This window comes from Ornithorhynchus anatinus, chromosome 1, assembly GCF_004115215.2.
Source record: "Ornithorhynchus anatinus isolate Pmale09 chromosome 1, mOrnAna1.pri.v4, whole genome shotgun sequence".
Taxonomy (NCBI): Eukaryota; Metazoa; Chordata; class Mammalia; order Monotremata; family Ornithorhynchidae; genus Ornithorhynchus; species Ornithorhynchus anatinus.
Window position 1 is genome coordinate 14440636 of NC_041728.1, and position 12629 is coordinate 14453264.

A 12629-nucleotide genomic window follows, 5' to 3' on the forward strand; every position below is an offset into this window, starting at 1 on the left:
ACAGTCTAAGCAGGAGGTAGTAGGATTTAATCCCCATTTTACAGTTGAGGAAACTGAGGCAAGGTGCAGTTACATGAGTTGCCCAGGATCACACAACAAGCAATTGGAAGAGCCAGGATTAGAACCAAGTCCTCTAACTCCCAGATCCATTTTCTTTCCACTAGACTATGCTGCTTTTAACATTTGTCTCCCACTGTAGACTGCAAATTCATGGTGAGCAGGGATCAGGTCTATCAATTCTACTGCATTATATTGTACCATGCACTTAGTATTGTTTGATTGAAAGGATGAATAAGGATGATAATGGTGAATATATTCATTATGATTTTATGATTTTAGTCTGTGCCACTTAAGATAGAAAATAATCACATAGACCTCATGGTTGAAGAGGGAGAGAAAGATTGTAAATCCCTTGAGGTCAAAGATTAATGTCTACCATCTCTACTGGATTGTTCTCTCCCGAGCACTTAGTATAGTGATCTACAATAGTACCGCCCCAGTAAATACCACTGGTTGACTAACTGATTGGTCTGGCATCTTATCCTCATTTTACAGATGAAGGAAATTGAAGACTGGTTAAGTGACTTGGCACAAGCACTCAGTATAGTGCTCTGCACACAGTAAGCACTCAATAAATACCACTGATTGATTGATTTCCTCAGATCACACTATAGGCAAATGGCAGAGCCAAGACTAGAAACTAGATTTCTGATTTCCAGTCCTCATTCTTTCCCTCTCAACTATGTTAATCTCCTTGTTAGTCTCTATCGCTTTAAAAAAACGTATTTGTTAAGTGCTTACTATGTGCCAGGCAATGTACTTACTAAACACTGGTGAAAATGCAAGTTATTCAGGTTGGACACAGTCCATGTTCCATGTGGGGCTCACGGTCAACTCCCATTTTACAGATGAGGAAACAGGCACAGAAAAGTGAAATGACTTGCCCAAGTTACCCAGCAGACATGAAGCAGAGTCAGGATTAGAACCCAGGTGCTTCTGACTCCCAGGCCCAAGCTCTATCCAGTAGGCCATGCTGCTTTTCTTTTTCAGTGTTTGGAAGAGATGGGGAATAAAGACCTCAAACCCAGTTCTTTATCAAAGTTAATCAGAGGTTGGCAGTAAACCACTCTTATTATCCTTATTATTAGCATTTGTTAAGGCCTTACAGTTTGCTTTGCAAAGTACAGAACTAAATTGTGAGCTGATTACATGAAACTCCTGGCCCATGGGGGCTCATATAAAAAAAACAAAACAAAACCCACTAGTTAAGTATGCTTCCTGGCTGGCCTGTGTATCTCACCTTTTGCTTATCTGCATACTTACCTGAGTACCTGACTATGCCTGCTGCTTCATTGGCTCATTATACCTAGGATAACCAGGGTCAATCTTGATTATAGGGTTTGGTACGGATAGCTTGATTGTAGCCACTGGCAAACAATTATAAACCCTCCTTCCTAAACCTTTCCACAGGCTTAACACTTCTCTTTTCTCCAATAAGCCTCACCTGGTTTGCTCTTATAAACAGATTTTTCCTCCCTTTCTTTTCTTCTTCACAACCTGTTCTGATTTTCTTACATAATAATAATGATATTTGTTAAGCGCTTACTATGTGCTAAGCACTGTTCTAAGCACTGGGATAGACACAAGGTTATCAGGTTGTCCCACGTGGGGCTCACAGTCTTAATCCCCATTTTCCAGATGAGGTAACTGAGGCTCAGAGAAGTTAAGTGACTTGCCCTAAGTCACACAGGTGACAAGTGGTGGAGGCAGAATTAGAAGCCGTGACCTCTGATTGCCAAGCCCGTGCTCTTTCCACTAAGCTACGCTGCTTCTTCAAAGCTGGTTCTTGTGAGAAGCTCTCCTCAAACAACTCCGTCAATAGAATTTATTCAGTGCTTGCTGGGTGGGTATACAGGATCCCTGCTCTCAAAGATTTACAATCTAGCTACAAGGAGTTTACAAATCGGCCACTATAGAGACTTAACCTGAAGACAGAGTAGTAGTGTTGATAGTACTATTTGAGTGCCCACTTGGTGTAATGAACTGCACTGAACCCTTGGAAAGTACAGAATAAAGTACTGTTCCGACCTGTTCCTTGGCTCTGGGGGAAGCAAAGTCAATTAAGCGCTTGGGAGAGTACAATATAACACAGATAAGAGACACATTCCCTGCCCGCAACGAGTTTACAGTCTAGAGACTGTCCAGGTCGCTACAGGCAAAGTCCTTCTCTAAGAACCTGCCTCAACATTTGGGAAATAAAATGCTTCAGAAAGGAGAAAGCAAATGGGTTGGCTTTCTAACAGTTGAATATAGGCAAATGGTACCTGAGCAAAAGCAATCAATCCATAAGCATCATCATTGGCTGGAATAATTATTCTCACAGAACCATTGATACCGATCTCTGCTCCCCCTCGAGGATTTTTAAGCCACACACGGAAAGATTCTTCTTCCTCGGGGATTACATCATCAAGGATGTTGATTGCTATTACGGCTTCCCTGTCCCCAGGTCCAAAAATCAATTCACCTGAACTGCCATGAGAAGTATGGAAGAAATCAGTATACTGGTTTCCTTAGTGCAAAAGAGGAAGAAAAAAATAAGATGCCTCACAAATCCATTATCCCCCACCACTCCAAAAACAAAACCATTTAAACAAGGACAGTGATCCAACCCGAGCCCACTGATATACGATTTGAAGGAAAAATATAAAGCGAGTGTTTATCCCCGCCACCTCCCAAAATGTCAGTAGAACACAAGAACAGTAAATTGCTGTTGCTGGGTATAAAATGAGATACTTACCTAGGAATAAAGTCTGATTGATTACAAATGTAGGTCAGCTCATAAATTTGAGAATGAACTTCTCCTGCTAGAGCAATCAGACTTTTGCTTGAATTACTGGACTTCAAAGAAACTGAAGCAAAGCTGTTAGCAGGGGGTGCTCTTAACATGAAAGAGAACTGATTCAACTTTGAATTCCAGTAGTACAGTGCTGATTCTTCTTTGCCAGCAAGGAGTATATGAACTGCACAAATGGTGAGAAAGATTTGAAAAAGTACGAAAATTAATGGAATGGCTATCAGCCCACATATCCTCTATGTTCCATCCCATTTTAACCCCTGATGAAGTTCACAGGTCAAATTCTCTTTAAAGAACCGAGTGAACTAAATGATAAAGCCCTCTTTATAATTTGGGGAAGAATATAAGATCATTATTCAACATAGATATAAACCATCAGTGGCAAAGAAATCTAGGATAATCCCAAGATAATTGCTGCACACTTCTTGAAATAAACATATTGAGCATTTAATAATAATAATAATAATGTTGGTTTTTGTTAAGTGCTTACTATGTGCCAAGCACTGTTCTAAGCGCTGGGGTAGACATAGGGGAATTAGGCTGTCCCACGTGGGGCTCACAGTCTTAATCCCCATTTTACAGATGAGGGAACTGAGGCACAGAGAAGTTAAGTGACTTGCCCACAGTCACACAGCGGACAAGTGGCAGAGCTGGGATTCAAACTCATGAGCCCTGACTCCAAAGCCCATGCTCTTTCCACTGAGCCACGCTGCTTCTCTAGAAAATCTAGGCATTTAGAAACCACTGATATGGAAATCGACAGTATTTTATTTTTTATTTATATATTTTCCTTTGGCAGCATAGCCTGGTCTGAACACACTATATAGCTACCATATCAGGCTCCGCCTTGGTCTACCTTTATCTTCTCAACCAGTATCATCTTCCATTAATACAATTACTTTCATTAATATTATCACCATTACATTAAGCCCAATTATCTCCCCATATAACTGCCCTGCCTTTGCATAATTTTTGCCATCCAAAAACAGGGAGAAGCTATTACATGGGGAATTAAGTTTAGGAACAAAGGAAGTAGGAGAAAAAAGAGCAGTAAGGAAAATAAAGTTAAGTGAGGGAACTAAATTATGTTAACCTCTCTTCCCTTTTCGCATTTCTACTATATCTGCAACAACCTGGCCCTATTACTTTTCCTAGCCCATGGCACATCTCTATCATTGCGATAAAAATAATCTTTTATATCCTCAAAAATCAGGGGTGAATAAAATGTGCAGAAGAAATGATTTTAAGTGTGGATACTATACAGCAACAAATTTGTCTATAGGGACCTTGATAACCTATCTCAATGTGACTAAAACAATTCTAGAATGTCAGGATTTCCTCCCAGCCTCTCTTACCAAAAGATCAGGGTGGGTCTGGGCAGAGAGAGCAGTAAGCACCCCAGGGCATCTGGTACACATAGAGAGAAAGTAATCAATAATAAGATAATAGTAAAAATAGTATTTAAGTGCTTACTATGTGCCAGGCACTGTACTCAGCCCTGGAGAAGATATAAGCAAATCAGTTTGGACACAGTGTCTGCCCCGCATGACCCTCACAGTCTTAATCAATCAGCCAATGGCATTTAATGAGCACTTACTGTAGAGTTCTATACTAAGCACTTGGTTGAGTTCAGTAGAGTATTAGAGACCTCAGTGCAGTGACCATTCATGGCCTAACCTACCTAAACAATCCCAGGCTTCTGGTCCAACTTGAAACTGCTAACTGCTTTAGAGTCAGAGAAGTCTTTGTTCTGTCCAACTCATGAGCTGCAATCTAACTCCCATTTTATTCCCTTCTGGGCTTGGCAGACTGGCAACCTGTAGCCCCCATAACTCCATTACATTGTACTCTCCCAAGCACTTAGTATACACTGCTCTGCACACGGTAAGCACTCAATAAATACCACTGATTGATTGATATTCCTTTCAGAAACTTTTCATATACTACATGACTATTCAAAGCTATCCCTCGGGTTTCCAAACGGATTATCTTGTATCTACAAAACTTGCCACAGAGCAAGCACTTAATCTCACTATTTATTATTGATAAATAACGCTAACATCTTGAGCCCTAAGGAACCTTTATATCATTTGAGGAGTCTCTTCCTCCAATCCCTCCTCCTTCTTGAAATGAGAGGTCCAACCTGGACCTTACACTCAGTAGCTGGCAATCCAGTGTAAGAACGACTTTATTTATCCCTTACACTCCTGGCCAAACATTCCATATTGTGCTATTTGATGGCTATGCTCAATCCCATCGAGTCTTCTCTCTAATGTCTTCTGTGAAATTGAGAGCCTGTCAGAGTAGTCTACCAGCAAAACGAAAACACAAATGAGCAAGGTTTTCTCATTGTGTTACGGTCTGATGTTGGCTCTTAGGAAATATCACTAGGAAGAATTCACTCATACCTCTCCCTGAAGTAGGCATGAAGGAGTGGATCCTGTGTGCTGTCCCAAAGTCCAGGGTTTGAAGAGAGGTGAAAAAAGAACGCCCTGTCTCCCACACATGAATATCTATGGCATTCCTGGCTCCTTCTGAAAAAGAAGAAACGAAGAATCAAATTGCTGCCTAAAGTTTACAGAGATAAATCACAATAGGACAACCCAAAATACTCTGTGATACACTCTACCAGAACTATACCTAATTGTGGCCCTGAATGGAGTTAAATTATATCCCTAGTGGGCAAGCTTTTATTTTGGCTAGCATTTCCTCTTCTTCAGAATAAGAGTTCAGCAATGAAGATATCACCTATGCTGTATTTTCAACCAGTGATTGACGCAGGGCAGAGAATCAAAGGCTTGAGATTTTTTTTTTTTCCGATGGGATTATCTTGCAGTGATACTTTTTATGCCATAGTCTACTGATAAACTTGCATAATCAGTTGGATTTACGTAGTCAGTTATTTTCAATTTCTTTTTTGGTAAGGTTCAAAATACCAGGGCAATGTTCAACGGCTACAATAAGTGCAATCATACAATATGTGCAATCAGTCCTATTACCTTTAGCAAAAATTAAATAAACATCATCTCCTGATGTCAATGCCTCCATTGCTGTTGTCCCTGTGGCTGATATTTCCTGAAATTTCCTAAACTCACTCCCCGACCATCTGAACAAAAGGGAGCTCGGCCTGTCGTCAGATGGGGAAATTGCTAGGAACACACTTCCTCCTCTGGAAAACAGGGCCATGCTCAGCACTCGGTGGACGGGGAGTTTTTGATGCCACACAAAGATTTCACCATTCCAACGGAAGATCTGGAAAAATACAAAAAACAAAATTCACACCAAGGACATGGAGCCCATGACAAGTTAAACATGAAACTGCATTCATTCTTCAAGCTCCTTTTTTCCAGCTAAAATAGAGATTAATTTCTCACAAAAAGTGTTTATGTTTCTTTGGATAACGGGAAGACGTGGAAGTAAGCTGGCAAAATACGAATGCGGCCCCCTCCTTCCCACTCAGCAACTGTTAGAGGGTGGACAAGGGCAAGGCTTGGGGTTAAAGCTCTTCAGCTCTGGAATGAATGCCTTGTCAACATGACCCAGAATACTGTAAGACCTAAAAATAATGAAAAACTGAATATACCCCAGTCCAGATGTGGAAATCCAAAAAATGAAAGAGTAAAATCATCTGGAGCAGGGGAGAAGAGGAGGATTAGGTGTGAGGTCAATTGATAAGTTCATTAATTAATTCATTCATTCAATAGCGTTTATTGAATGCTTACTGTGTGCAGAGCACTGTACTAAGTGCTTGGAATGTACAATTCAGCAACAGATAAAGACAATCCCTGCCTAATAACAGGCTCACAGTATAAATGGGGGAGACAGACAGCAAAGCAAAACAGAACAAAACAAAACATCATCAAGATAAATAGAATCATGGTGATATATATCTCATTTACAAAATAAATAGGGTAATAAGTAATATATACAAATAGCACAGTGCTGAGGGGAGGAGAAGGGGAAGAAGCAGAGGGTGGGGGGGGGGGAAGGAGAGGGGAGGAGGAGCGGGGGGTGGTTCAGTCTGGGAAAGCCTCCTGGAGGAGGTGAGCTCTAAGTAGGGCTTTGAAGAGGGGAAGAGAGTTAATCAGTTAATACTGTTCAGTGAGCTCTTACTGTACGCAGAACATAGAACAAAGGACTCGGGAGACTATGACAGAGAGTCTCAAGGAGTTTACAATATCCAGGGGAAGGCTGACAGACCCTAACTATTCACAAAATGCTATTGCTGATATCTATTTGTGATGACTTTCCTTCATCAAGTCAGTAAGCCTAAATTCCTTTATTTTGAGAGACTCTGCTTAAGTGCTAAGGATTAAAAGAAGTCAAGGAGAATCATCACAGAGCTTCTTCAAATATCTTCAAATGTTTAATCCTGCCTGAGGCAAAATTCTGGAAGAAACGATACGACAGAATTAGCAGACACGTTTCCTGATGTGTCTACAGATGCACTTCATTAGGATATGAAGAGAGGAGAGTGATGGACGGGTATGGAACCAAAACTGTTTTCTCTTGCTTGTTCAGTGGAGTACAGATCTTGGACCAGTTACTGAGAAAACGGGACCCTTTAAAGTTAAGCCCTCATTTCCTCTTCTCCCGCTCCCTTCTGCGTCACCCTTGCACTTGGGTTTGCACCCTTTATTCACCATCCCTCAGCCCCACAACACTTGTGTACGTAGTCATAATTTATATTAATGTCTGTCTCCCCCTCTGGACTGTTAGCTGGTTGTGAGCAAGGAATGCGTCTACCAACTCTGCTATACTGTAGTAATAATAACGATGGTCTTTGTTAAGCATTTACTATGTGCCATGCACTGTTCTAAATGCTGGGATAGATACAAGGTTATCAGGTTGTGTCCCACGTGGGGCTCACAGTCTTCATCCCCATTTTATAGATGAGGTAACTGAGGCACAGAGAAGTGAAGTGACTTGCCCAAAGTCACACAGCTGACAAACAGCGAAGCCAGGATTAGAACCCATGACCTCTGACTCCCAAGCCTAAGCCTTTCCACTAAGCCATGCTGCTTCTCGGGTACTGTATTCTCCCAAGCGCTTAGAACAGTGTTCTGCACACAGTAAGCATTTAAGAAATATGATTATTGATTAATGGAAATATACTCACTACTGCTGCTGCTATCACTGGCCTATATCAACAAAGGTCTAAAGTGAAATGGAAGAAGTGCCCCATAGCCTCCCAGAAAGTGAGCAGGACGCTTGGTGCTTGCTTTCACTGGTGAGGCAGCAATGCAGTGTTTGCACTGCTTTCTATGTGCCACCCCTCCCTTTTCTCTGAGCTCAACAATGCTTACACTAGATTCCTGGATCATTATTAATAATAATGTTGGCATTTCTTAAGCGCTTACTATGTGCCAACCACTGTTCTAAGTGCTGGGGTAGATACAAGTTAATCAGGTTGTCCCACGTAGGGCTCACCATCTCCATCCCATTTTACAGATGAGGTAACTGAGGGACCGAGAAGTGAAGTGACTTCCCCAAAGTCACACAGTTGACAGGTGGCAGGGCAGGGATTAGAACCCATGACCTATGACTTCTAAGCCCGGGCTCAGTCCACTGAACCACGCTGCTTCTCTACTTGAGAATTAGTATGCCCTAACGGAAAGATTGCAGTGCTGAGAATCAGAGGACCTTTCATTCATTCATCCAATCGTATTTAATGAATGCTTATTGTGTGCAAAGCACTGAACTAAGCACTTGGGAGAGGACAATAATAAACAGACACATTCTAAATCCCAGCTCCACCACCTGCCTGCTGTATGACCAATCATGGGCAAGTCACAACTTCTCTGTGCCTCAGTTTGATCTGTAAAATGGCTGGTTCTCCCTCCTCCCTCCCTACTCCTTCAGCATGCCCAGGACTGAATCTGATTTGCTTATCATCCAAGGACTCTGGCATTTAGTAGAGTACTTGGTACTAATAAAGCATTTGAATATCTCAATTATAATCTTTATAACATGTTTAGAAAGGACTAAATTCATTCATTATATGAAAAGAGATTTTTTAGCACTGAAACATGAATTCTTTATTATTCATGGCTCTAGATAAGCAAGGTATTGTTCACTTTGGTGTTACAGATTTATCAATAGGTGAAGTCAATGTCCAAAGTACTAGCTCCCTTAACATTTTGTTGGTCTTATGTGGCTTTTGTTTTGTAAACATCCAAACCGAGAGGGAAAGATAAATCACTCTGACCTGAGTTGACTCCGAATCATCTCCTTGGCTGGCAACAATCAAATAATCCTGGTTGTCTGATGTAAAATGTTTTACTGCATTACTTTCTGTAATTCTGATGGTCTGCACCTGCAAAGAAGGCAGATCAGTAAGGTGAAAATTGAAAAAAAAATAGTGAGAACTTGGTTAAACAGAACAATCCTAAACCAAGTGCAGTTTCCCTAATATAGGCAGCCTATCAACTGTTCAACCCTGAACTAATGTTTGGGCAAATAGGAGAAATGCAAATTGGACTGTCCCTTTCTGTCATTCAATGGTATTTATTGATAACTTACTGTGTGCACAGCACTGTACTAAGCACTTGGGAGACTGTAATATAACAATAAACAGACACATTCCTTGCCCACAAAGAGCTTACAGTTCTCAGTGAGTTTGTAATCTACAGGTTTTACGTATAATTCAGAACAAAGCCATCATTAATCAGTTCCTTGGTACAGGTAGATTCTCCATCCTAGAGTCTCAGGACTGGGTTTCTGCCACGGTTCTTAATGGGTTTTTTCCGAACCACAAATGGCACCCAATTAGCCCAGCCTGGAGAGATCAAAGGCCTGTAGAAAGTTATTTCTCCCTCAATAGGCAACAAGGATAAAAAGGAAGGTTAGCACGGTTTGGTTTAAACTGAGGTGCTCAGGCCCATGTCCTATAACTCACCAATTGTGGGCAGGGAATGTATCTGTTTATTGTTGTATTTTACTCTCTCAAAATACAACTGAATGAATTAATTAATTAGGAAGGGGTTTTAGCAGAATGAACCGTTAATTGGTCCTAAAAAACCTTCAAGAGCTATAGATTGTTACCTGGCATGCCTCTCTCAATATTCTGCGTTGGCTTTTCCTCTATTTTCCAGATTAAATCCTGTTTGTTTCTCTTGACTGTTTGTGGGAGTAGCCCAATTATGGCCCTTGGAGTTTACAGTGCCTTTTTTAGGAGAAGCTGATGGGACTCCTTTAAGTTCATACCTTTGGGGTTTCAACAGTTTGATGGTAGACAATGAAGCAGCCCCAAATTCAGTCTAGATGAATCCTAACTATCCTTAGAATTCTAATAATGGGAGACGCCATCATCCATCAGTTGGAGACATATAAATCCCAGAACCTCCTACTGAGACTGTGAGCCCCACATGGAACAGAGACTGTGTCCAACCTAATTAACTGGTATCTACCCCAGCACTCAGAACAGTGTTTGTTACATAGCAAGCCCTTGACAAATATCATAAAAAAGTCTACTGCAGGGAATGGCATATTATTGAAAGCCACTGTGTAGAATGTGTACTGTCCAATATTTCAAACACATCCAGAAAATCACGGTCTCTGTAATCAGCTAGAAATAATTTTGTTTTTACCAAGAGTAATCTTAGCTCTGGTGTGAAGGTGTATATGGCATTTAGAGAAGGCTTTTCTTGATGTGTTTCTTGGTGTGTAATCACAAGGTAAGGAGAGCCACTGACATTAAACACCACACAGCTGTGTGGACTCTGGATGCTAAAATCCTAGAAGACAAATCATAAGAAAAAGTGTGGTAATTTCCATTTACAAAGAAAGATTATTCTATGAACTTCAAACTTAAACAATGCGACATTTACCTCAACTGGAACAAAAATGCCTTGCCATCGGTAGAGAGAGGAAATTCCTGCTGAAGATGTTCTTAACATTACACCATATAAAGACTGGCCTAATGTAAAGAAACACCAGCTAGAAGCTGGTTCATCCAAAAAACTTTGAAGGACGGACAACACACCATCCACTCCCTCTGTAATACACAAAATATACATATAGCAACAGTAATAATAGTTGAGGTATTCATTAAGCATTTACTAAACGCCAAGCACTTTACTAAGCACTGGGGTAGTTCTGAGATAATCAATTTGGACACATTCCCTGCCCTACAAGGGGATTGCCATCTAAGTAGGTGAGAGAACAGAATCATCATTTTGCAGATGAGGAAACAGAAGCACAGAGAAGTGACTTGCCCACAGCCACAGAGCACGCAAGTGGAAGATCTGGGATTAGAACCTGGGTCCTCTGACTCCCAGGGTCCACACTGTTTTCCACCAAGCCACACTGCTTCTCTTATCATATAATTTGTCATTATAATTACAACATTTCTTCCAGGCTGGCATCTGATTTCATCTGATGATCACCCTGGACTCACAGCCATAATTCTGTACTGCTATTTCTGAATCGCACTGGTCTTTGACCTAACTCTGGTGGCAGTCATAACAAAAACCTTTCATAAGAAATGCAACTGGTGAAAACATTACTTATTTGCAGCTGGCCTTTGGGGAAACTAAGTCCCTGCTTTGCTATAAGATAGAAGACTGAAGGAGGTTATCTAAGTGCTCTTATGTGTGAGGGTTCAAAAGAAAACCTCAGATCTCAAATTGTGTAATAGGACAGCTAGTCTAAAAAAGCAAAACAAAAAAAAAAGAGCACACTAATGGCAATTAAAACATTGGGAAATAAGTCCCTTTACAATGACAACCACATCAACGCCCCCCCCAAAATAAAGAGAATTCCATAGAATTTATACAAATATTTCTAGACTTCAGAAATAATACCCATAGAATGATAAATGAATCTTGACCTCTAGAAAAGTCTAGCCCTCTTTAAAATCAAATACTGTAAAAGGGGTAACAAATTATACATTTTAAATAAGGGCCGTAGTGCCATAGTCTCTCAATCAAGCTCATTTTAAAGTACAGAATCTTTAAGGAATTCTACCAATAGGATTTAGCCCTTTCTAGATTTTTTTATCTAGGTGCTCTAAAATGGATTTACATATGACAAAAGACAGCTTTCTAGTCATAAGCCTGATACTGGATTTTTTCAGAATGTAATAGTCAAGGAATACCTAGGTGATGGATACCAACAGTTCAGGTTTCTCAGATCCCTCAACCGTGACTCAGTCACCTTTGAGGTCGGTCCCAACCAACCTCTGCTTTCTTGACTGAAAATAACTACAGGATTCTAACAGAGGCTTAGATGTGTGACCTGCCCGCTGAGGAATCCAAGCTTGCACACCGATCACATCAGCATTGGAGCAGAGAGACAGATGGTAATTAGGATGTCTAGGTTCCACTTAAGTAAACAGCTATGATCAGTATCCTATTCCCTCTCTTCAATACATCTACCCAGGTAATGGGGCCTAGTGGAGACAGCATGGGACTGGGAGTCAGAGAACCTGGATTCTAATCAGAATTCTGCCACTGGCCTTGTGTGACCTTGAACAAGTCCCTTAACCCTTCTGGCCCTCAGTCTGCCCAGATGTCAAATGGGGATGAGATCCTTGCTCTCCCTATTTTGTAGTCTGGGGGGCACGGATTGTGGCTGATCCGACTGTCTTGTATCCCCCTCAGCTCTTTCCATAATGATGATAATGATGATGATTTCAGACCTGTCATGAGCAAAACTACATCATTAATTCCCTAACGTTGCCATACCTGACTAGGTGTTATGAAACCAGCTGTGAAACAATCACTACTTTTTCTGTAGAATCTCTGAATCCTAGGCAGCCTAAGTCATTCCCTCT

General features: G+C 41.0%; 1 protein-coding gene across 1 annotated transcript in view; it reads right to left on the bottom strand.

Annotated features, from left to right (window-relative positions):
• The window catches only part of ADGRV1 (adhesion G protein-coupled receptor V1), a 453964-nt gene that overhangs the window by 328075 nt on the left and 113260 nt on the right, over positions 1–12629 (bottom strand). Inside the window, exons 46-52 of the mRNA XM_039911197.1 lie at positions 10684–10850; positions 10444–10590; positions 9063–9170; positions 5854–6106; positions 5263–5388; positions 2798–3020; positions 2325–2529 (exon numbers count right to left, since the gene is read on the bottom strand). Of these exons, the coding sequence (XP_039767131.1) occupies positions 2325–2529; positions 2798–3020; positions 5263–5388; positions 5854–6106; positions 9063–9170; positions 10444–10590; positions 10684–10850 (1229 nt within the window). The remainder of the gene's footprint in view (positions 1–2324; positions 2530–2797; positions 3021–5262; positions 5389–5853; positions 6107–9062; positions 9171–10443; positions 10591–10683; positions 10851–12629) is intronic.